Consider the following 25,666-nt stretch of genomic DNA (forward strand, 5'->3'; position numbering starts at 1 on the left):
TACATTTTAAGCCAAGCGGGTCAAGACTAAGTAATGTGATGAGAGTGGCTGCTTTGTATTAGCCCATCAGTGCCGTTTCCTCCCTAAGCATATACAACTATTTCTATCGTCAGCACTCAAAAGCTGTTGGAAAAACACCAATTTTGCCCAGCAAGACTTGGTCTGTTTGCTGCTTTGCTGAAATGGTAGTTTCAGAGAGACCGAAAAGTCAGGTTATTTATTTTTGACCTGATTTCACTTTCTATGGAATGTACTTTCAAGATAAGAACAGCTTAATTTTTAGTTTAAGTGACAGACAGGCTGGGGATGTAGAGTGCTGGCCTAATACGTGTGAGGCTCTAGGTTTGATCCCTATTTCTGGGGAAAAAAAAAAGTAACAGACTCCTTAAAAAAGAAAATTCTAGGTTGGGCACCGTGGTGCACACCTGTAATCCCAGCAGCTTGGGAGGCTGAGGCAGGAGGATCGAGAGTTCAAAGCCAGTCTCCCTAAAAGTAAGGCACTAAGCAACTCAGTGAGACCCTGCCTCTAAATAAAATACCAAATAGCACTGGGGATCTGGCTCAGTGGTTGAGTGACCCTGAGATCAGTCCCTGGTACCCTCTTCCCCCAAAAAGAAAATTCTATGCTTGAAAAAGAGAAAATATGACAATTAAAGGTCCCATTTTAAAGAAGGAGCCCATCCTGAGCTGATGAAAGCAATAGCACTATGAGCCAAGCTTACTGCTGGGAAAGTGAGTTTACTTTGTTATTACTCAGACAACCCAGGACACACAGCATGTAAGTCCCACATCTTTCTCCTAACAGCCCAACTGGACCTAAGGAAAAAGGAGGGGTGGGGGCTGTCTTATTTGACACAGGTTCATATTCTGGTACATTCACCTTCCCAATTCTGGGCTGGAAATAATAGCTGCCATCTCCAGGAGGTGCTAGAAATCTGGCAACCAAGTCTTGCTGATGAATTCCCCAAATGTATTATTAACAATTCTGTGCCCTTGCCACCTCCCAAACTTCCTGGGGTCACACCAGGAAGCAGCTACTAATTAAGAACACAATCCAAAAGCTGAGGGATTAATTATTTCTTTAGATTTATATTCTTCTATGAACTACAAATGCTAATTCAGTAAGTCATTGTATGAGAAAAAGACCTTCTTAAGTGATATTTTATTTTTAATTAAAATTTTATTTTTTGTAGTTATAGATGCACAGTATGACTTTATTTATTTCTATGTGGTGCTAAGGATCAAACCCAGTTTCTCACACAGGCCAGACAAGTGCTCTGCCTCTGAGCTACAGCCCCAGCCCTGATACCCTATTTTATAAATACTAATTATTCTCCCAAGTCTGGATTTCCCAGAAGTCGGATCACTCACAACTAGGTTTGTCTTCCACTTCTGCCACTTGAAGGTTGGCCTGTTCCCCATCTCAACTGGGGGAAATGTACAGAATCCACCAAACAAAAACAAAAACAAAACCTGAACCCAGGGGTACTTTACCATTGAGGTACATCCCCAATCCTTTTCATTATTTTTAGTTTTGAGACAGGGTCTTGCTAAGTTGCCCAGGTTGGCTTTAAACTTGCAATCTTCTTGCCTCCCAAGTTGCTGGGTTTACAGGTGTGTGTCACCACTCAAAGCACAACACCAAAATTTGTCCAACACTCTGATAGCATTTTATTTCAAACTCTGATCCCTGCCCAGTGATTACAAAAGAATGTTGCCTGTTTGCTCCCACAGTCTCTGCTGTGGAAAAAAAAAAATGTATCAGATGTTTGTTCACTGAAACATACTGCCTTTCATCTAGCCTCAGAAGCTAGACATCTGGTTTTAAAAAGAAAAGGGTCCATGGCTGTGCATACTGGCCAACCCCTGGGCCCAGCCATCAGACATGGTTGTGAGAGTGAGTCTGCTGAAAACATCCAAGCCGGACAAGAGGAAACAGGTGGTCTGATGGAGTTGGATGGATGACTTCACAACTTCCAAGCCTAAATTGCCATTAGGCTAGCTGAGACTTATGGGCCTCTTCTTGTGCCTCTTCACAGTTTTCCCATGGTTCCACCTGGGGGCCAGGAATCATCACCGTCTGAAAGAATAGTAGGCTGAGTTACCTACCAGCCAACACCATGGCTTACCCAGAAGGTCTTCATCCCTACCTCTACTCACCCTACAACAAAGAGTTCCTCTTCCCTGCTGTTGCATCTTTCCCTCTCTCCTAAGGTGGAGCCCAAGAGGACTTAGGATGCCCAACTATTGACTGAGTTCTCTTTTTTCTTTGTGGTGCTGAGGATCAAACCCAGGGCCTTGTACATGGTTGGCAAGTACTGAGCTATACTCCCAGCCCCTGTCTCAGGTTTCTTAAATTGTGCAAGCTTCCTTACCTTAAGGATGGGCTGCTTAGGGGGCGCCCATGGGGGAACGATCTTGCCATGCATTCTCCAGCTCCCATAGGGGTTCACCAGGTGTTTTTCAAACACAATATACTCCAAGACATCCTTAGGCACATCTTCTTGTCCATACATCAATCGCCCAAACCGATCATAAATCGCTAGAGTCTGTAAGGATGAAAGTAAATCTGACCGATTTTTGTTTTTTTGCCATATAATCATTTTTGAAATATTATTTAAAAAAATTTTTTTTAGTTGTAGATGGACACAATACCTTTATTTTATTTATTTATTTTTATGTGGTGCTGAGAATCAAACCCAGTGCCTCATACATGCTATGCAAGTTCTCTATCACTGAGCCACAATACCCGTCCCTTGAAATAATCTTAACAAGAATTTTTACATATTCAAAAAATTTTTTTAAATCTCAGAATTCTGAATCTAAGACTGACAAATCAACTGCTGACACTTTATTCTTAAAGATTCTTTGATGGGGAAGGACAGAATGGAGTTAACACTGGGAAGGGTGGGAGAGAATGTCCTTATACCATGTCTTAGTAGGGCTAACATTTAGCAGTTGGAAGGGGCAACAACAATAAGAAGACCATGGCGAACCTTTCCCTAGAACTTACAGTACTTCAGCTGGGCATGCAGCTCAGTGGTAGAGCCCCTGCTTAGCATACATGAGACCCTGGGTTCCACCCCCAGCATTACAGAAAAAAAAACAAAACAAAACCAAAAACCTTAAGTCCTGAACTAAGTACTTGGTACTGAGCTAAGTACTTCGGAGGCAGGTTCCCAACCTGAGAGTGAAGAGAAACTGGGAGGAAAGCACACTGGTGACTCTACCTGTCGCGTGTGCATGCGTACAGTGACCTGACCATACACGTTGCTCTGGTTCACCATACTTGAGCAGCGAACTTGCACCACCTGGGCTGGCTCCAAAGATTCCACGAAGCACCAGCGGATAGTCTTATACTTGGTGTCCCAGACCATGTCCTAAGGACAGAGAAGAACAAGTTCAACTGGTTTTTCCCCTCCCTACAAGGATGCCACACTTGCTCTCACTTCCTGCAATACTACAGCCCACAGGCAATGTTTCCCACCAAGTGCTCTCTTGTGCCTTTTTTACCCCAAGTCATGATTAAGCTCCTGCTCAAACTCACCATGACTTTCTTTTCATCTAAATCACCTACCCTGAGACCTACCTACCTTAAGGACCCTTTCAGTGAAAACTGCATTCTGCACCATGCCAGCATACCCAATGAGCCATATTTCCTCTCATTCACTTGCATAATCTATTAATTACTGCATGTACTTCTGTGGCCTGCATGTTTCTCCTCAGCGCTCACCAGGGAACTGCACCAGGACCTATGGGCTCAACTAAGACTAGCTTAAGACTAAGACTAGCTTAAGACTAAGACTAGCTTAAGACTAAAACTAAGATTAGCTCTATTTGTCCTTGGGGAGACTGATAGAAACTGAAGTTCTACAGATAGAAACTGCATTTGAATTTGTAGAAATTGAAATTCTTTTTTTTTTTTTTTTCCTGGTACCAGGTATTGAACTCAGGGGCACTCGGCCACTGAGCCATACCCCCAGCCCTATTTTTTAATTTAGAGACAGGGTCTCACTGAGTTGCTTAGAACCTCACTAAGTTGCTGAGGTTGACCTAGAACTTTGGATCCTCCTACTTGAACCTCCCAAGCTGCTGGAATTACAGATGTACACTACTGGGCCTGACGAAAATGAAGTTCTTATTCTTGAACCTCTAACTGAATCTCAAAGCTCCTATTCTTGAAAGCCCCCAAGAGCACCTAAGACCCATTACCAAATAAGCCCTGTGAACCCTTCTTAAATGCTTTGCTGCAGTGAAGACATGTGAAAGTGTGGCTTCACACAGCCTACTGTGACCTAAGGATCTATACCCTGTGGTTTCAGTGTTATCTGCTGAGGAACTCTGCCTTTCCTCATTTGCTGTGGACCTTCCCAGACTCTGTACCAAGTCATTATCATTTAGCTAAAAATAAAAGAATTTAAGCTTGTGCCTTAAACTTTTCTACACTTTCAAATCTGATCCTCATGCCAGGTGAGGCGGAGCATGCCTGTAATCTCAGCAGCTTAGGAGGCTGTCGCAGGAGGACTGCAAATTCAAAGCCAGCCTCAGCAACTCACCGAGGCTCTGTCTCAATAAAAAAGGGGTGGGGATGTGCCAATGAAGTGGTTAAGCACCCCTGGGTTCAATTCCTGGTACCAAAACAATGAATAAATTGAAAAGAAAAACAAAAAACTGATCCTTTATAAGAAAACCCAGAGGTGATATCCATGCTCTGCCCTTCAGGTACTCTGCAGTTCTAAGAAGGATGAAAACCTACCGGAAAACAGTGTTCAGTTACCAAGGTATGAAGCCGGTCATGGTCTGAGCTAGGAAAGAAAGAGATATATCACTGACACCTGCTCTTACGATGCCTTGTGTTATAGTTGAATACGGACCTGAAAGTGAAAAACAATTCATTTTTACATTTTTCTGGACATCTATTGTAAGCCAGATGATATGCTAAATTCTAGGAATACAAAGATGAACAATAATGTAATTTGCCAGAAAATTTTGAGATCTAATAGCACAGTAAAATTATGTTTGAATCTCTAGAGCAGAAAGAAATTTCCCTGAAATACTTTACATACTTTAGATGGGTAAGGTCCCATCCTGGGACATGGGAACTGATTTTTGCTCTAAGCTGGTAAGAACAACAAAGTCCAAGCTACATAATAAACAACAGCTCATCTTAAGCTGGACACAGTGGTGCATACCTGTTATCCCAGTGATTCAGGAGGCTGAGGCAGGAGGATAGCAACTTAGCAATACCCTTTCTCAAAAAAAGAAAAAGTTTAAGAAGGGGTGAGGAGGCTGGAGCTGTGGCTCAGAGGTAGAGCACTCGCCTAGAATGTGTGAGGTACTGGGTTCAATCTTCAGTACCACATAAAAATATATAAATAAAATAAAGGTATCGTGTCCATCTACAACTAAGAAAATATTTAAAAAAAAAAAAAAAAAAAAAAAAAAGGAGTGAGGATGTAGCACAGTGGTAGAGCACCCCTGGGATCAAGTCCCAGTACCACAAACAGAAAAAAAGAAATTTTTCTCTTTTTACCTCGCACACAACATCAATACCAAAGGGATTGGCCTTGTATCTTACACTCTCATTTTTGAACCTACTCAAAAAATAACCATCCCCTCCAGGTGTGGTGGTGCACATTAGTAATCCCAGAGACTTGGAAGGCTAGGGCAGAAGGATCACAAGTTCAAGGTCAGTCTGAGAAACTCAACAAGATCCTCAGAAACTTAGCAAGACCCTGTCTCAAGATAACAAAAGGGCTAGGGATGTAACTCAGTGGTAGAGAGTCCCTGGGTTCAATCCTAAATACCACAAAAATAAAAAAATAAAGAAAACAAACAGCAAGCCCCACCTTCTGCAGATAGATTCCTAACTGAGGAATCTCAAATAAACCTATGACCACAAGCTAGGTTCTTTCAGGTACACATAAGACATTTCTGCCAAACTTTAATATTTGTAAGAAGTTCAACTCTTTATCCCCTTTGAAAAATCTTGTTTCCTAATCCCAGACTGGGTAAGAGATTAGTTCTAACACATCTATCTGCTTCTCTTCCACCTCTATTCCAGAGGTCCTTTCTCCCACCATAGGACTCAACTAAATTGAGTCGTGGTGACAACTGCCGTGACAACTACCATGACTGGCACCTCTGATGAACTCTTCCTATTTACTATTCTACCTTAGAAGTTTTCAGGAGGAATAAATTTCATTTTCTCTGAGCTCTCTTAGTCTCATTTTATTTTATTTTATTTTATTTTTTAATTTATTTTGAGGAAAGGTCTTGTATCTTGCCTCTGTTGCACGAGCTAGCCTTGAAATTGGGATTTTCCTGCTCAGACTCCCAAGTAGTTAAGACTGTAGACACACCATCATGCCTGGCTTGAGGTCACTTAATTTTAGAACAGACCTTACACTGAAAAATAAAAGATATCCATTTCTGCAACATAATAGACTGAGCTAATATGAAACCACTCCCACTACAAACATCTAGAAACGTTAGATAAAATATGATACACACACACATGCGTGTGCGTGCAGAGGGGCTAATTCTTCACTTAGGATTAGATCATGTCCTGATAAACCCATCATAAACTGAAAATACTTAAAGCCAAAGGCACACTTAATACACCTAACAAATCTTGTAGCTTGGAAACACAGTATACTACAGAGTATTGAATGGATGCTTCCCCCGCAGCTGCCCATCATCACAAGATAGAATCATACTGCATACTGATGACCCAGGAAAGATCAAAACTCAAAATTCAAAGTAAGGCTTTGAATAATGTGAATTATCTTCACACCATCATGAAGTTAAAAAAAAAAAAATCCTAAGTTGAGTCATTGTAAGTCAGGGATCACCTACACACGTATTATTAAACAGGCAAGTCTAATTTATAGGAAAAAAAGGAAAATCCCCAGATGCAAGAAAGAGGGATCCAAAAATCAAAATGGAAAGAATGTAACCTGATACTATAATAGCACAAAGGATGATTAAGTAATCCAGAAATAAATAGCCCACTCTTAAACAACTGATGGGTCAAAGAAGACAAGGGATATCATAAAATACCCTGAGACAAATAAAAAATACAACATACCAAAATCTATGGGATGCAGCAAAAGTAATACTAAGAAGAAAACTCAGAGTTGCAAATGCCCACATTAAAAAGGAGTGGTCAAGTATGTGTTTAGCAGGGTAAGGCTCTGGGTTTAACACCTGTAGCATGGGTGCGTACCTGTAGTCTCAGTGACTAGAGAGCCTGACGCATGCTATAATATGGATGAACTCTGAAGACATGCTAAGTGAAATAAGCCAGTTACAAAAGAACAAATACCATAAGATTTTACCAATGTCAGGTACCTAAATGTCTTAGCACATCTGAGATGCTATAACAAAAAGACCAGAAACTGGGGGGCTTATAAACAACATTTATTCCTCAAGTTTGGAAACTGGAAAGTCCAAGTTCAGGGTACTGGCAAATTCAATGTCTGGTGCAGACCCATTCCACATACATAGTGCCTCCTTGCTAAATCCTCCTCAAAGGGCAAAAAGGTCAAATAAGTCCTCTCAGGTCTCTTTTATAAAGGCCTTAATTCCATTCATAAGTGCTCTGTTTTCATAATTTGATCACTTCCCTAAGGATCCAAAGCTAATACCATTACCTTGGGGGTTAAGAATTCAACATATAAACTTTAGGAGGGACACAATTATTCACAGAACAGCCTTTGAATAGGCAAATTCATAGAGAAAAAACAGAATGGAGGTTAACAAGGGCTGGAGAGAAGGGAAAATGGGTAATTTTTGCCTAATGACCATAAGGTTTCTGTTTGGGATGATGAGCAAATTCTAGAAATGAATAATGATAATGGTGGTGCAACAATCACTGAACTATATACACTGACATGGTTAAAATGGTAAATTTTATATTATGTATATTTTACTACAAATACAAAGATAGACAAATAGATTGAACCCAGGGGCGTTTATAACTACTGAGCCACATCCATAGCCCTTTTTGTTTTTTATTTTGATACAGGGTCTCATTAAGTTGCTTTGGGCCTTGCTAAGTTGCTGAAACTGCCCTCAAACTTGTGATCTACTGCCTCAGCCTCCTGAGTCATGGAATTATAAGTATGTGCCACCACACCCAGCTAAAGGTATAGTTTTTTAAATTATAGCTTTGATTTTTATTCATCTTCTTTTAGGAGACAGGGTTTTGCTATACATGTTGTCCAAGCTGGTCTAGAACTCCTGAGCCCCAGTGATCCTCCTGCCTCAGTCTCCCAAGTAGCTGGGATTATAGGTGTGCACCACAGTACCCGGCATATCTTCTGATTCTAAAAAATAGGGCTGAGTGGGCTGGGATTGTGGCTCAGTGATAGAGTATTTGCCTAGCATGTGTGAGGCACTGGGTTCAATTCTCAGCACAACATAAAAATAAATAAAGGTTCATCCAACAACAACAAAAAAAAGGCTGAGTAAGGTGGTACAGGTCTATAAGTCCAGCTACTGAGGAGGTTAACGCTGGAGGGTCCCAAGTTCAAGGTCAACATGGGAAACAGAGCAAAACCCTAACTCAAAATTTAAAAATTTAAAAGGGCTGGGTATACAGATCAGGTTTAGAGCATGTACTTAGCATGCACAAGGCCCTGGACTCACTCCCCAGTACCAAAATACAAAAAACTATTTTTTAGAAAAATGCAGGCATACAAAAGACAAAAACAAATCAAAATCACACAACTGAAAACACTTGTTTAATCTATAGCAGATACAGATTGTGTAATTACCAGAGATGTATAAATAAATGTAATTAATATGTTTAAGAATTTAGGAGCAACCTGCTATTAGGTCCCCTCTTGCTCTGTGGGAGTTTTGTCTCTTTTTGTGTCTTCTCTTCTCACTTGAAAAAAAACCTACTCCTTTCATTCTTGAAAAAAAAAAAGAAAGAAAAGAGAAGAAAAGAAATTAGGGTCAGGCACAGTGGCACATGCCTATAATTCCAGAAGTTTTGGAGGTTGAGGCCCTAAACAACTTAGCAAAACTCTGTCTCAAAATTAAAAATAAAAAAAGGGCTGGGAATGTAGATTAGTGGCAGAGCACCCCTGGGTTCAATCCCCAGTAACAAAAAAGAGTGAGAGAAAGAAAAGATGTTAGGTAACAAGAGAGGTGTGCATCTATAATCCTAGCTACCTGGGGCAGGGAGCACAGGGAGTGGCTGAAGCAGAAGGATCATTTGAATCCAGGAATTCAAGGCTAGCTTGGGCAACACATCAAGACCCTGCCTCTTAAAAAAAAAAAAAAAAAAAAAAATCAAACAAAATAAAATAAGTTAGATGATAGGATGGAAAATTTTAGCAAAGAAACTGGGCATTGATTTTAAAAGAAAATCAAGTGGAAAAGAAAAATCAAGCTAAGTTTAACAGCAAATTAAATACAAGTAAAAAGAGGACAGAAAGATAGACCAGGAAATAATCTGGCTTAAGATGTAAAAGTAGAAAAAGTGACTGGAAAAATATGAAAAAGAGCCTTGTAAAACACATTTAGCATATAGCAAAAAGCTCAAACATATGTCTATTCAAAATCACACAAGGAGATGAAAAGTAGAGCAAAAGCAACTTTGCAGGGATAATCTGAGAATCTTCCAACACTGACAAAGCACCCCAATATTTAAAAACCAATAGGAATATACACCAGAATAAAGATACACAGACTGACCACAGACCGCCAGTGGAGTACCAGCTGGGTGCTGTTGCCTGGAAGTCCACCACTGCAGTACCTGCAGGTTTGGCTACACGTGGCTGCCGCCATTTTGAGACAACAGCCAGGACTTGTAGGACCCCTGGCCGGACTGACTGAGCCCCATCTCCAGATCCCTCAGCCCCGACCGATCACTCCCTGCTTCTGCACCCTCACATCAACTGACTGCGCCCTACCACCAGGACCCCCAGACTGACTGATTGCACCCTGCCTCTAGGATCCCGCAACCAGCCTGACCACACCCCACCTCCAGGACCTCCAGTCAATTCTGCCCACACCACATGCTGCAACCCCTATTTGCCAACACATTTGGAAGCCAGAGCAGCCATCTTAAATAATCCTGGAAGTTGTATCTCCCATCTTTAGGTGGGGCAAATTCCATCCTGAGACTCCTGCTAGAGACTGGAAGCTCATTGTCAGGTACCTCTCATGCATCAGGCTACTGAAGACTGGGAGGTTTGAATACTACATGACTGTCTGTTATAGTGTAGATTTTCTTTTTTCTCCTTATTCAAAAATTTTAAGTTTTTATTTCTTTACTTTTCTTGCTCTCTTTTCCTTTAGTTTACCTCTTCCCTCAGAGTCTCTTTCTCCCTTTGCCCATGCTAACAACCAACTTCTTTTGACTATGATCTAGAACTTCTATATATTCTTTTCTTATTCCATTAACAGTTACATCCTACACCCCTCTGCATCCTCTCTGTCCTCCATTAGAAACTGTAGACCTGGGCTGGGGAGATAGCTCAGTCAGTAGAGTGCTTGCCTTGCAAGCACAAGGCCCTGAGTTTAATCCCCAGCACCACGGGGGAAAAAAAAAAAAAAAAAAAGAAAGAAAGAAAGAAAGAAACTGTAGACCTTATCGCAAATCTATTTGTTATACTGAAAATAATAATTGAACTCATTCTGTTTATTATGACAATATTGTTAATGTCCTCATAGGAGCTATTTGGTTTCAGGTTGCACACTGTCTGAACAGGGCACTGCTAATATTGATCTCCCCCCTTAAAGAAAAGATTTTGGAAACCTATAGGGTTGCTATAAGCCTATGGGAGGGAACTGCAATACCCCAGATCTGTACTGCTAGAGGGGAAGATACATGAACAACATGAAAAAACAAGGGAAGAAAATGATCCAAACAAATGTAGATTCTATATTAATAGAATCCAGTGACAGTATGATAGAAGAAATGTCAGAAAAGGACTTCAGATTATACATGATTAAAATGATTTGTGAAGCAAAGGATGAGATAAGAGAGCAAATGCAGGCAATGAATGATCACACCATAAGCAGCTGAAAGAGCAACTGCAGAAAGCAAAAGATCATTTCAACAAAAAGATAGAGATTCTCCAAAAAAAACCAAATGGAAATCCTTGAAATGAAGGAAATAAACCAAATAAAAGACTCAATGGAAAGCATCACCAACAGACTAGACTACTCGGAAGACAGAACCTCAGACAATGAAGACAAAATATTTAATCTTGAAAATAAAGTTGCCCAAACAGAGAAGATGGTAAGAAATCATGAACAGAATCTCCAAGAACTATGGGACATCATGAAAAGACCAAATTTAAGAACTATTGGGATTGAGGAAGGCACAAAGATACAAACCAAAGGAATGAACAACCTATTCAATGAAATAATATCAGAAAATTTCTTAAGCCTGAAGAATAAAATGGAAAATCAATTTACAAGAGGCTTACAGAAAACCAAATGCACAAAATCACAACAGATCCACACCAAGGCACATTATAATGAAAATGCCTAACATACAAAATAAAGATAGGATTTTGAAGGCTGTGAGAGAAAAGCATCAGATTATATATAGGGGGAAACCAATACAGATATCAGCAGATTTCTCAACCCAGACTCTAAAAGCTAGAAGGGCCTGGACCAACATATTTCAAGCTCTGAAAATACATGGTTGCCAAACAAGAATTCTATACCCAGCAAAACTAACCTTCAGATTTGAAGACAAAATAAAATCCTTCCATGATAAACAAAAGTTAAAAGAATTTACAAATAGAAAGCCTGGGCCACAGAATATTCTGAACAAAATATTCCATGAGGAGGAAATGAAAAACAACAATGTAGGTCAGCAAAGGGAGGAACTACCTTAAAGGAAAATCCATTTAAAGGAGAAACCAGGGGCTGGGGAGATAGCTCAGCTGGTAGAGTGCTTGCCTTGCAAGCACAAGGCCCTGAGTTCAATCCCTAGTACCGAAAAAAAAAAAAAAAAAAAAAAAAAAAAGGAGAAACCAAGTCAAGTTAAAAACCAAAAATAAGCCCAAATGACTGGTAATACAAATCATATCTCAATAATAACCCTGAATGTTAAAGGCCTAAACTCATCAATCAGAAGACACAGACTGGCAGAATAGATTAAAAAGAAAGACCCAACAATATGCTGCCTTCAAGAGACTCATCTCAGTGGCTAGGGAGACAGCTCAGCTGGTAGAGTGCTTGCCTTGCAAGCACAAGGCCCTGAGTTCGATCCCCAGTACCACAAAAAAAAAAAAAGAGAGACTCATTTCATAGAAAAAGACATCCACAGACTAAAGGTGAAAGGATGGGAAAAAACCTACCACACATACGGACTCAGTAAAAAAGTGGGGGTTTCCATCCCTATTTCAGATAAAGGAGACTTCAAGCCAAAGTTAGTCAGAAGGGATAAAGGACATTTCATACTGCTTAAGGGAACCATATATCAGGAAGACATGATGATCGTAAATATTTATGCCTCAAACAACAGTGCATCCATGTACATCAAACAAATCCTTCTCAATTCCAGGAATCAAATAGACCACAATGCAATAATTCTGAGTGACTTTAACACACCGCTGTCACCACTGGATAGATCTTCCAAACAAAAACTAAACAAAGAAACTATAGAACTCAATAACACAATCAATAACTTAGACTTAACAGACATATACAGAACATATACATCCATCAACAAGCGAATTCACTTTCTTCTCAGCAGCACATGGAACCTTCTCGAAAACAGACCATATGTTATGCCACAAAGCAGCCCTTAGTAAATGCAAAAAAATAGAGATACTGCCTTGTGTTCTATCAGATAATAATGGAATGAAATTAGAAATCAATGACAAAATAAAAAACAGAAATTACTCCAACACCTGGAGACTAAATAATATGTTAATGAATGAAGCATGGATAACAGAAAACATCAGGGAGTAGATAAAGAAAATCCTTATAGGTAAATGAGAAGAATGGCACAACATATCAAAATCTTTGGGACACCATGAAAGCAGTACTAAGAGGAAAATTCATCGTATGGAGCGCATTCAGGAAAAGAATAAAAAGTCAACAACTAAATGACCTAACATTACAGCTCAAAGCCCTAGTAAAAGAACAGAACAACACCAAAAGTAGTAGAAGACGGGAAATAATTACAATCAGAGCTGAAATCAATGAAACTGAAACAAAAGAAATAATTCAAAAAAATGACAAAAAAAGTTGGTTCTTTGAAAAACAAAATAGACAAACCCTCAGCCACACTAACAAAGAGAAAAAGAGTGAAAACTCAAATTACTAAAATTCATGATGAAAAAGGAAACATCACAACAGACACCAAATACATAACTCTGAAAATCTATATTCCAACAAAATAGAAAATACCGAAGATGTCAACAAATTTCTAGAGACATATGATCCTCCCAAACTGAACCAGGAGGACATAGGCAATTTAAACAGATCAATATCAAGCAATGAAATAGAAGAAGCCATCAAAAGCCTACCAACCAAGAAAAGCCCAGGACCAGACGGATTCTCACTGAGTTCTACAAAACCTTCAAAGAACTCATTCCAAAACTTCTAAAAGTATTCCAGGAAATAGAAAAGGAGGGAACCCTACCAAACTCATTCTATGAAGCTAATACCACCCTCATACCCAAACCAGGCAAAGACACATCAAGGAAAGAAAATTTTAGACCAATATCCTTGATGAATATAGACTCAAAGATCCTTAACAAAATACTGGCAAATCATATCCAAAAACACATTAACAAGATAGTGCGCCACAATCAAGTGGGGTTCATCCCGGGAATGCAAGGTTGGTTCAAAATCCGTAAATCAATAAACGTAATCCATCATGTCAATAGACTTAAGGATAAGAATCATATGGTTATTTCAACTGACACAGAAAAAGCATTCAACAAAATACAACACTCCTTCATGCTTAAAACACTAGAAAAAAATAGGGATACTAGGAACACACCTGAACATTGTAAAGGCTATTTATGCTAAGCCCATGGCCAACATCATTCTTAATGGAGAAAAACTGAAAGCATTCCCTTTAAAAACGGGAATAAGACAGGGAGCACTCTTTCACCACTTCTATTCAACATTGTACTTGAAATACTAGCCAGAGCAATTAGACAGACTAAAGAAACTAAAGGGATATGAATAGGAAAAGAGGAACTCAAGCCATCATTATTTACTAATAACATGATTCTCTATTTAGAGGATTCAAAAACTCCTCCAGAAAATTTCTAGACCTTATAAATGAATTCAGCAAAATAGCAGGATATAAAATCAACACGCATAAATCTAAAGCATTTTTATACGTAAGTGATGAAACATCTGAAAGGGAAATGAGGAAAACAACTCCATTTGCAATAGCCTCAAAAAAAAATAAAATATATGGGAATCAATCTAACCAAAGAGGTGAAAGATCTCTACAATGAAAACTACAAAACACTGAAGAAAGAAACTGAGGAAGACCTTAGAAGATGAAAAGATCTCCCATGTTCTTGGATAGGCAGAATTAATATTATCAAAATGGCCATACTTCCAAAGGCGCTATACAGATTTAACACAATTCCAATTAAAATCCCTATGACATTTCTCATAGAAACAGAAAAAGCAATCATGGAATTCGTCCGGAAGAACAAAGGACCCAGAAGAGCCAAAGCAATCCTGGGCAGGAAGAATGATGCAGGAGGTATCACTATACCAGACTTTAAACTCCACTATAGAGCAAGAGTAACAAAAACAGCATGGTACTGACACCAAAATAGACAGGTAGATCAATGGTACAGGGTAGAAGACATAAAGACATACCCACATAAGTACAGTAACCTCATACTAAATAAAGGTGCCAAAAACTTACAATGGAGAAAAGATAGCCTCTTCAACAAATGGTGCTGGGAAAACTGGAAATCCACATGCAGTAAAATGAAATTAAACCCCTATCTCTCACCCTGTACAAAACTCAACTCCAAATGGATCAAGGATCTAGGAATTAGACCTGAGACCCTTCTTCACCAAATAGAGGAAAATGTAGGTCCAAATCTTCATCACATTGGCTTAGGACAAGACTTCCTTAACAAGAGCCCCAGAGCGTAAGAAATAAAAGCAAGAATCAATAAATGGGGCAGATTCAAACTAAAAAGTTTTTTCTCAGCACAGGGAACAATAATGTGAAAAGAGAGCCTATAGAGTGGGAGAAAATCTTTTCCACACACACTTCAGACAGAGCACTCATCTCCAAAGTTTATAAAGAACTTAAAAAACTTTACACCCAAAATACAAAGAACCCAATCAATAAATGGGCTAAGGAAACAGGGAGACATTTCACAGAAGAAGACATACAGGTGTGATCAACAAATATATGAAAAAGTGCTCATCATCCCTAGTAACTAGAGAAATGCAAATTAAAACCACTCTAAGATTTCATCTAATTCCAATTACAATGGCTATTATCAAGAACGCAAGCAATAATAAATGTTGGCGTGGATGTGGGGAAAAAGGCACACTCGTACATTGCTGGTGGAGTTGCAAATTGGTGCAGTCACTCTGGAAAGCAGTATGGAGATCCCTCAGAAAACCTGGAATGGACCCACCATATGACCCAGCTAACCCACTCCTCGGTTTATACCCAAAGGACTTAAAATCAGCATACTACAGTGATGCAGCCACATCAATGTTCATAGCAGCTCAATTCACAATAGCTAGATTGTGGAACCAACCTAGATGTCCTTCAACTGAAGAATGGATAAAGAAACTGTGGTATATATACACAATGGAATATTACTCAGCCATAAAGAAGAATAAAATTATGGCATTTGCTGGTAAATGGATGAAGTTGGAAAATATCATACTAAGTGAAATAGGACAAGCCCAAAAAACCAAAGGCCGAATGTTTTCTCTGATAAGTGCATGACAATATATAACGAGGGGGGATTATGGGGGGAAGAGAAGAATGAAAGAACTAACTTTGAATGGTGTAGAGGAAAAAGGGGTGGGAGGGGGTGGGGAGGGAAAAACAGTAGAATGAAACAGTATTACCCTATATATATGTATGATTACATAAATGGTGTGAATCTACATTGTGTACAACCATAGAAATTAAAAGTTGTACCCCATTTGTGTACAATGAATCAAAATGTGTCTTAAAAAAAAAAAAATTACACACATACACAACTGTAAGTACATCACAGTAAACTGCTTAATACCCAAGGGAGAGAAAACAATCTTAAAAGCAGATAAAAAGAAACTAGCTTCAGAGAAACAACTAGAAAAAATAGCTAATTTTCCAATAGAAACAGCAATATCCAAAAGATTACATCTTCAAAATGCTCATAGAAATTATGAAAGAAGGAAGGAAGGCATTCTTTCAGGTTTGGGCAGGGGAAGTAAACAAAAAAATGAAAGTAAATAAAAAGGAAACAGAACTAAAAAATTAGACCACAATAACATGGAAGGGGGATAAGAAAGTGATTAAAATTAAAGTGCTTCCTGGGTACGGTGGCAGACACCTATAATCCCAGTGGCTCAGGAGGATTCTGAGTTCAAAGCCAGCCTCAGCAACTTAGTGAAGCCCTAAGCAACTCAGTGAGACCCTGTCTCTAAATAAAATACAAAACAATGTTGGGGATGTGGCTCACTGATTAAGTGATTGCCTTTGAGTTCAATCCCTGGTACCAAAGATAAAATAAAATAAAAAAGTGTTCTGGCAGGCATGATGGTCTATACCTGTAATTCCAGCTACTTGGAAGGCTATGGTATGGTAAGAGGGACTACAAGTTTGAGGTCTGCCTGGGCAACTTAGCAAGACTCTGTGAGAAGGAGAGAAGGAGGGAAGGAGGGAAGGAGGGAAGGAGGGAGGGAGGGAGAGAGGGAGGGAGGGAGGGAAGGAAGGAAGGAAGGAAGGAAGGAAGGAAGGAAGGAAGGAGTTAAAATATCCTTGGTTGAATAAAATTTAAAAAGTTTTAAATTTTCGAAAGAAACTAATTCAAAATAACTAAGGAAAGAAAATGTACATACATAAGACAAATGAACAAAAAGGATCAAGATGATTTAAGGAATCAGATGGGGTGAAAACAGAAGTCATTTCAGAAGTCCCAACACTTGCAGGTGAAACTGAGACAGACCAAGTGGTAAAAACTTGTAGAAACAGGAAGAGAAGCAAAACATTGCTCGAGTCACTAATTACTTTCCACATTGCAAGTTGTCTTACTCTAGAACTCATTTTATTTTTAGTTGTCAATGGATCTTTATTATCTATTTATTTACTTATTTATTTATTGTGCCAAGAATCAAACCCAGTGCCTCACACATGCTAGGCAAGCACTCTACCAAATGAGCCACAACCCCAGCCCCTCACTCTAGAACTTTCATCTGGAGGAAAAGGAAAAAAATATGTACTAAAAAACTGCCTAGAATAATAGCTACTGAGAACAAACATGTACAAGATAGGGAGTTCACTTACTTGTTTAGACAAAGGTGAGCTTCAATGAAAATATCCTTAGCTTTTTCAGGGAAGTCCTTTGTTTTAAAATTAGCATCAAATTCTTTTATCTTCCGGATTCTGTAAAATTAAGCATGAGAATCATTATAAAGAAGGCTTCACACAATTCCCATAACTCCTAGCTTACATTAACCTCCATTAGTGTCTGCTCATTCAATAATTAATTTTTGAATGTGTCAATTCCTGTAAATTCAACCCTCAAATTCTCAAATCAATCATTCAAGGCTTCTCAATGTGAGATTTTAGAATTCTGGGATTGAAAAAAAATTATCCTATGAGCATTAAGAAATAAAGAACAAGCCAGAGCTCAGTGGTAGAGTGCTTGCCTTGCACATGTGAGGCACTGGATTCAATCCTCAGCACCACATGAAAAAATAAAATAAATAAATATATTAAAAAAAAAAAAAAAAAAAAAAAAAGAACAAGCCAGAAACTAGAAGATGAGTCCCTGGTTCAATCCCAAGGAAAGGAAGGTAGAATGGTAAGAAGGTAAGAAGGAAGGAAGAAAGTGGGAGGGAGGGAGGGAGGGAAAGGAAGAAAGGAAGAAAGAATGAAAGAAGAAAGGACAGATGATCAAATAGGTTCATACAAAGCTTCAAGAGTCAGAATGGAGCGGTACTTTTTGTACTGGCGATTGAACCCAGGGATGCTCTACCACAGAGCTACACAGCCCTTTTATTTTTTAAGATAGGATCTTGCTAAGTTGCTGGCCTCAAACTTGCAATCCTCCTGCCTCAGCCTCCTGAGTCACTAGGTTTATAGGTGTGCACTAGCATGCGAAGTGAAGCAGTATTTTTAATTCCCCCAGTAGTTGGGAGAACCCAGGGCTTCACACGTTAGGCAAGTGCTATACACTGAGCTACACCCCCAGCTCCAGAACAGTACTTTTAATTGAGAAAAAATATATATCTAGCCCAGAATTTTATATCTGAGAAAATTATAAATAAAGTGGGAGAGTAAAAGAATGATTTATTTTTTCTTTGAGTACTGGGGATTGAACAGAGGGGCACTTAATCAATAAGCCACATCCCTTACAGTCCTTTTTATTGAGACAGGGTCTCAGTAAGTTGCTTAGAGCCTTGCTAAGTTGGTGAGGCTGGCTTTGAATTTGCAATCCTCCTGTCTCAGCCTCCTGAGTTGCTGGGATTATAGGCATACACCACCACGTCCAGAAAGATTTATTTTTTATAGTTGCAAGACCTCATTTATTAACTATGCATTGTTTCTCTTTTTAAAAAATATTCTAATTGTAGATTGACACAGTATCTTTATTTATTTTTATGTGGTGCTGAGGATCGAACCCAGTATCTCACATGTGCTAGGCAAGCAGTGCACCACTAAGCAACAATCCCAGCACCCAATATACTGTTTCTTAGGAAGCTGCTGGAGAATATGTCAACAAAGTAAAAAATGAACCACTAGCCAGGAGCAGTAGTATGTGTCTATAATCCCAGCAACTCAGGAAGCTGAGGCAAAGGAATGGTGAATTCAAGGCCAGTCTGGGAAACAGAGATCCCATCTCAAAAAAGTGAAAAAAACCAAACCAAAACCAAAAAAAAAAAAAAAAAACAAAACATGAAAGGGAAAGACAAGGATTCAAGAAACAGGACTACAACACAGGAGAAATAAAAGGAATATTAGGCTGATGACTTAAGTAGATCCCAAGATGTACAGTGGGGCCTAAAGAGCAACCAACCCAGACTGAAATAGATAGGCTCCAGGAGGGATTTCTTGAAGAGGATGAAATTAATAAAACACTTAATGTTGAAAATGCAATGAGAGGAGATTTACATAAGTTCAGCAAATGAGCAAAATAAAAACAACTTTTTCAGGAAAAAAAATTATGTAGGAAACAAAAAAGTCATAAAGTAATATATGATTCATAAGTCAACAGCATTTTCAGGGACAATAATATAAATAGGGAACCCAATGTGTTACTATATTCAAAGAATAAGGAAAATCATCCAGTGGAATATATTCCAGGAAGCAAGGTTGGCTTGACATTTGAACATTAATTAATGTAATATACTATATGGACAGAATAAAAACAAGTATCATACTATCACCTCAATAGACACAGAAAAAGCATTTGACAGTTGGTGGTACATGTCTATAATCCCTGCTACTTGGGAGGCTGAGGCAGAGTATCAAGTTTGAAGCTAGACTGGACAACTAGGGAGAACCTGCCTCAAAATTTAAAAATGTAAAAAAATAAAATAAAAGGTTAGGGATGAAGCTCAGTGGTAGTATCCCTGGGTTCAATCCACATTATGGGGTGGGGATGGAGTGGCATTTGGCAAAAACCAATACCCTTTAAATACTTTTTTTTCCACTACAGAGCCTTGCTTGTACTGTTCTGTCTCCCTAGAATGCCATTCCCAGCTACCCTCCTCCATCCAGTTAACTCCAAAGAATCCTTTAGGTCCCAACTTTAAAATGTCATTTCCTCAGGGAAGCCTTCCCTGATCTGCCAGATTGTCATCTTTCCCTGTCATATGCTCCCACAGCACTCATAATTCAGCTTATCTATAATTATTTAATTGTATGTAACCAGTATTTCTAGTGACTGTTTGCCTTCCTAGCATAGTAACTTAATGGAAAAATCACGTGTGTTTTGTTCATTATCATAATCAGGGACTCCATAGTTCAAGAGACAAATATTAGCAGTACAGTTATTAGAAGAATTTAGTGTAAGTGTGTGTGCAGTTACAATTAAAGCAAAGGCAGCACTAAAAAGAGTTAGGGAAGGCCTAACAGCAGATACTACGCTTGAAATGGGTCTTAAGGAATGAATTGTTTCCAGGGGGTGGTGTTCAGGTAAAAGAAAGAAAATGTGCAAAGATAGAGGCACAACATAGAACTCTAAGGAATTGGCAATAAGTTCAGAAATGCTGAAATTTAGGATGAGAAAAATGGAACAAGGGGCAAAAGATGATAGAAAAGAAAGCAAGGAGGGCTGGGGTTTTGCTCAGTTGGTAGAGTGCTTGCCTCGCATGCACAAGGCCCTGGGTTCAATCCCCAGCAACACACACATACACAAAAGAGAGTGAGGAGGCGAGGGTCAGATTATAAAAGTCTTGCCAATCACTGAAGAAATCTGGATTTTTTAATGGGGAACCACAAGAGTTTGAAGCAGAGAAGGTGACATGATAAGATCTGTGTTTATCACCGCCACGTGAAAATCTAACACTGACTTAATGTACTTGTACTCATAAACCTATACATAATCCCAAAGCACCTATAATTTAGATTCAGAGTGACAAATACTAAGTGATTTTGTCCTTTCAACTAAGAAAGAAATTCAAGATCCTGCTCCTTAAGTCCCAATTAGTTCCCTGCAACAGATGTTTTTGACCCTTCTTTGACTTTTCTTACTCTTTGAAGTTTTTACTCTTTAAGGTACTTCTTAAATAAATACGCTGCCTTTATTTCTATTTAAAAATGTTAAATATGTGATCACAAAAGGGTTCACATATTCCGAAATCAACGCCTTACATGATGTGATGAAAGGCTGAGATCTTAAGACTCAGAATGCCACATTATTCTGCATTAAATACAAACTCTATAACAGAGGAAGACAATCCTGCCAAATTATTAAAAGAGTTTTACTCAACCCAATTAACCCAAAAGGCATCTCTGGGATAAAGTAAAGTAAGAAATTTCTGGGTTGGGGATATAGCTCAGTTGGTAGAGTGCTTGCCTTGCTAAGCACAAGTCCCTGGGTTCAAATCCCCAGCACCACAAAAAAAAAAGAAAGAAAGAAAGAAAGAAAGAAAGAAATTTCTATTTGAATATTGACCCATAATTGTCTCCGACACCTACGACAATTGTGAGGCTGCATTTTTCTTCAATCGCTCAGTTCTCTGCTTCAGTCCTTCCTTTGAAAGAGATGACATTCGAGCATCACCCTCAGGAGGAACATAAGCATCAAAGATACCAGCTGTAAAGGAGACAAGAAAACTAAGAAAGTGTTAAAAGAATCATAAAAAGTCATCTTCTGGTCATATAAAATTGGCAAGGAGTGTGGATACAAAGTAAACCAATCAAAATAGACTTCCACATACAAGGAACCATGTTATACCAGAAAAAAAAAAAAAAATAATAACTAGTTTTCTGTTAGAGCCTGTTTCTATTTCTACCAAATGTAGAAATTTCACATTTGCTTTCTAGAAATACCGTGAAAACAAGATCAAAAATCATTTTGTGAAATATAATGTGTATAAAATAAATCATTATTGAGAATGAATTGATTTACTGGTTAATTTAATGTATCAATGTTAGTTCAAGTCATTCCAAGTTCCAGAAGATCTCTGATAGTAGGGGATTGGGTCAGGGTCCCAGAAATATTGCACCTCACCTGTACAGGCCAGATGTATGGGACGTTCCAAACGTTCTGGGGGAATAACCAATCCTGCTTTCCGGGCATGTTCTAGAAACTCCTTTTCTGTTTTGAATTTGGGTTCATAAGTAGGGGGTGTGAAACGTTTTTTAGTTCTTACTGGAACTACAGCTGTAGACTGAGTCACCAGGACTGACTGAAATGTAAGGGACAGATTAGAATATAGGTAACCTGGAGAAAAATCTATACTGAAAAATCCTTAAAGAAAAGTTATATCCAAAGACTGTTTCAGAACAATTATAAAACAATTATAATGGAGAAAATGCATTAGTGCCTTAATACCTAGGGACATCTCTTATCAGACTCCAGTTAGCAACTTTTATTAACATTACTCAACATTTGTTTACTGAAGGCTTTCCTCTAGTACATTCCATAATACTATCAGATGCAAAGTTGATTAAAGCAAAGTATCCACTTTCAAAGAACTTTCAGTCTGATGAGGAACTTTAATATCAACCCAATACCCACATGAGTGGAACGCTATAATTGAAATATAAGCAAAGTTCTCTTCTTGACACCTTCTCCACATTTACACAGATTACATTTGCTCACTCTACCAGGAATCTCACCAGAAACTTTATTCTGTCATTCTAGCTCCCAAATGAACTATAAACTCTTTTAAAGGCCAGATGACCTGCTCACTCTGATTATGAGATTTGCTCAGGAAGGTGCAGTGACAATAAAGGACTCCCTCCTTTCCAGCTACTTTTTTTTTTTTTTTTTGTATTGGATTGAACCCAGGGTCGCTTTACCAAATCACATCTCCAGGCCTTTTTTACTTTGAGACAGGGTCTCCGTAAGTTCCTTTGGGCTTCCCTAAATTTCTGGAGCTCGTCTCGAAACTTGGGATCCTCCAGGCTCAGCCTCCGGAGTCGCCGGGAATACAGGTCACCTTTCCAGCAACTATTCAATCTAGGCTATGCATAAGAATCTAAAAAAAGCGGGCCCACACAGCCAGGGCGCCACTTCTTTTCCCTTTAACACGTCCCGCCAGACAGACCCAATCCAAACTAAAGGGACCTAATTCCCGCAATTCACTTGACCTTACGGACCCGTGCAGGATCTCCCTAGCAGGTTACCGAGTCACCTAAAGAGATCTCGTCCACCTCAAACTTTTCCCCAACCTTGATCTGGCTCGCAACGCCCAGCGGCACCAAGAACAACTGCACAAAAAGTATCCCCCTCTATCCTATCCTCCTTCAATCCCTAGCGTCCTATCCGTCCTGTCCCTACCCACCTGCCGAGACCACCATCCCAAAGCTTTGGATAAGCAAGACAACCCCCGAGGCACGGGAGCTGCCATTTTGTTCACGCAAAGGCAGCCGGGATGGGGGCTCAGCGAGAAAAGTGTGAGGTAGGAGAGAAGGCGCAGAGGGCGGAGCTAGCTCGGGAGTGGAATTTTCCAGGGCGCGCGCCCTCTGACGAAATGTGAGCCGCGCGGACGCGCACGTGCTCGCGGGGGGTGGGGAGGGTCGCGTACGGCCGCGCGCGTGCGCAGTTGCGGGTAGTGCGAAACGCACGACTGTCACGCGCCGACCGAAGACCGCTTGAGCGCCAGCTGCGCCTGCGCACGAAGATGTCCAGCAGCTTGGGGTTTCTGCATTCTAATGTGTTTGACACATTGCTGCACCTTACTTACGTTGGGTAAAAAAAATAAAAAAGGTGTTCCCTCTGAAGTCAGAGAGCTCTGAGGAGACAAGTATTTACCTTCAAAGCTGGGAGTACATTAAAGGTGCCTGGATCCCAGAAAGGGCGAAAATGAATAATTTCTGGATCTGGATCTGACCTCAATATGCTAAAACCTGAGCCTCGAGTTTTCCCTATCTACCTGTGAAGAAAATTCTTACTGTTGAATTAGAATTGTCCTTTGTGTTTACTAAGGCAAAAGGCAGGTGGATTGACCCAAGACATTTCTGATTTGTCATTTCAGGAGAGTCACAGGCTTAATATTAACAAATTTATTAATAGTTAATACTTAGAAAACGCTTACCAGCTGCCTGGCAAGCGTTTTACATCTTTTAATTAAATCTTCACCAAAACAAGAACAATATTCCTGTTTTGCATTATGTGGTTGAATCAGAGAGGACTTAAGTAAATTATTTAAGGTTAGACAGCTAAAAACTGGCAGAACTGAAATTCAAATCCAAGCAGTCTAACTCCAGAATCCCTGTTCTTAACCACTATGTTATACTTTTTCACATTCAGTTCTTAAAGGAGTCACGGTGTTGGGATTGTCCTAGAAAATCCAGTTGCCGAATGGCAAACACATTCAACGCTTACCCTTTAGGTTTGTTGTTGTTTGTAGTTTTGGTTTGTTTTAGTTTTGGTTTGGTTTGGTTTGGTTCTGGGTGTTAGCACAAAAAGACTGGGCTGGACCAAACTTCACAGATCAGCTGTTTATTCAGGAAAGAAGTTTTATGCAGGAACAGGGTGGGCAGGAATCGGGTGACCCTGCTGGATCCACTTTCCTGGTGAAAAATGAGCCACTGAACAGAGGAGACTGGGCTTATGTAGGTTATACTGAGAGGTCAATTAATGAGAGCGTCAGCTTGGGCAGTCAGGAATTTAGAGTCTATTTTACTGGGCAAAATGGAAGGGAGTGTGGGGTCAGCAATCAGTCTCTGGGATTTATCTTACTGGACAGGATGAAGAGCCTGGAATCAGTGGTTGGTATCTGGAAAGGATTTGTTTAGGGACAGATTAATGCTTTGGCCTCTTCCCAGAGACAGCCTTTCTAGGTTTGATGGACACCTCCTCTCCAGGGTTTGTTTTATCACTGAAAAGAATGTATTGGAAAAGGGTCAGTTCTCTCAATGTATGCCTTTTTTCTCACTCCCCTTTCCCCATGTCTAGCTATTTTGGGGGTTTGTCATTTTCCATATCTAATACTGGGTATTGAACCTAGGGGCACTTTACCACAGAGCTACATCCCCAGTCCTTATTATTTTTTATTTTGAGACAGGATCTAGAAGAATTACTGAAGCTGACTTCCAACTTGTGATCCTCCTGCCTCAGCCTCCAGAGTTTCTGGTATTACTGGGGTGTACCACCAGGCCCAGTTTACCCATTAGTTCTTATTCTGTTGATTAATGTTTGAGAACCTATCTATAATATTTTGCAATTAATTGGGAACTATGGTCTGTGCATTCAAGTGCTTTCAGGCTGGAGGAGAATTGCTACAAAAGTTGAAATAAAGTGGTACGAACTATCAGAGGAACTGAGATTCTTATGGGTAAGGAGATCACATACATTGTTTTTTATTGTGTGTGTGTGTGTGTGTGTGTGAGAGAGAGAGAAAGAGAGAGAGAGAGAGAGAGAGAGAGAGAGAGAGAGAGAGAGAGGGGCTAGGGATCGAACCCAGGGGTGTTCCAGCACTGAGCTACAACCCCAGACCTTTTTTATTTTTATTTTGCCCAGGCTGGTCTTGAATTTGAGATCCTCTTGCCTTAACCTCGAGTCCATGGGATTACAGGGATGTGTCACCTTGCCCAATATACATATATTGTGTATTGTTTTAAATCTTAACTTTTTAACTCTACTGAGAATCTTCAAGGGTAAGAATTTCTCCACAAATTCTAGCCATAGCACCGAGCCTATAAGATGACATATTAATAGTGACATGAAATTAGGTACTGTATATGTTGTGAAATATATATTATTTCAGTGAGAAGTATTATTTCTTAACAGACTCCTATCTGTCCACTGAAGTCCCTAGAAAATAAAACACACGTGCACATGTGTGTGTA

The 25,666-nt window shown here is 39.5% G+C and overlaps 1 protein-coding gene across 1 annotated transcript; it reads right to left on the reverse strand.

Annotated features, from left to right (window-relative positions):
* Window positions 1-1,647: 1,647 nt before the first annotated feature.
* Window positions 1,648-23,290, reverse strand: MRPL45 (mitochondrial ribosomal protein L45). Its single transcript, XM_079134751.1, has 8 exons — window positions 23,158-23,290; window positions 21,879-22,056; window positions 21,344-21,461; window positions 17,483-17,581; window positions 4,757-4,805; window positions 3,231-3,380; window positions 2,376-2,549; window positions 1,648-2,080 (listed from the first exon to the last, which is right to left on the reverse strand). Exons 1-8 carry the CDS (start codon window positions 23,221-23,223, stop codon window positions 1,994-1,996), a joined length of 921 nt encoding a protein of 306 aa, XP_078990877.1. The 5' UTR covers window positions 23,224-23,290; the 3' UTR covers window positions 1,648-1,993.
* Between the last annotated feature and the right edge of the window lie 2,376 nt (window positions 23,291-25,666).

Source organism: Sciurus vulgaris (genome assembly GCF_902686455.1).
Source record: "Sciurus vulgaris genome assembly, chromosome: 3".
Classification (NCBI taxonomy): Eukaryota; Metazoa; Chordata; class Mammalia; order Rodentia; family Sciuridae; genus Sciurus; species Sciurus vulgaris.

Bases quoted from the DNA above. Each gene is read 5' to 3' on its own strand.
- MRPL45 (XM_079134751.1), bottom strand. From the start codon at position 23,223: ATGGCAGCTCCCGTGCCTCGGGGGTTGTCTTGCTTATCCAAAGCTTTG. The intron at 3,381-4,756 runs GTAGGTTTTCAT...CTCTGTCCTTAG, and splicing joins TAACTGAACACTGTTTTCCG to GACATGGTCTGGGACACCAA. The intron at 2,081-2,375 runs GTAAGGAAGCTT...CTATTCTTTCAG, and splicing joins CTAAGCAGCCCATCCTTAAG to ACGGTGATGATTCCTGGCCC.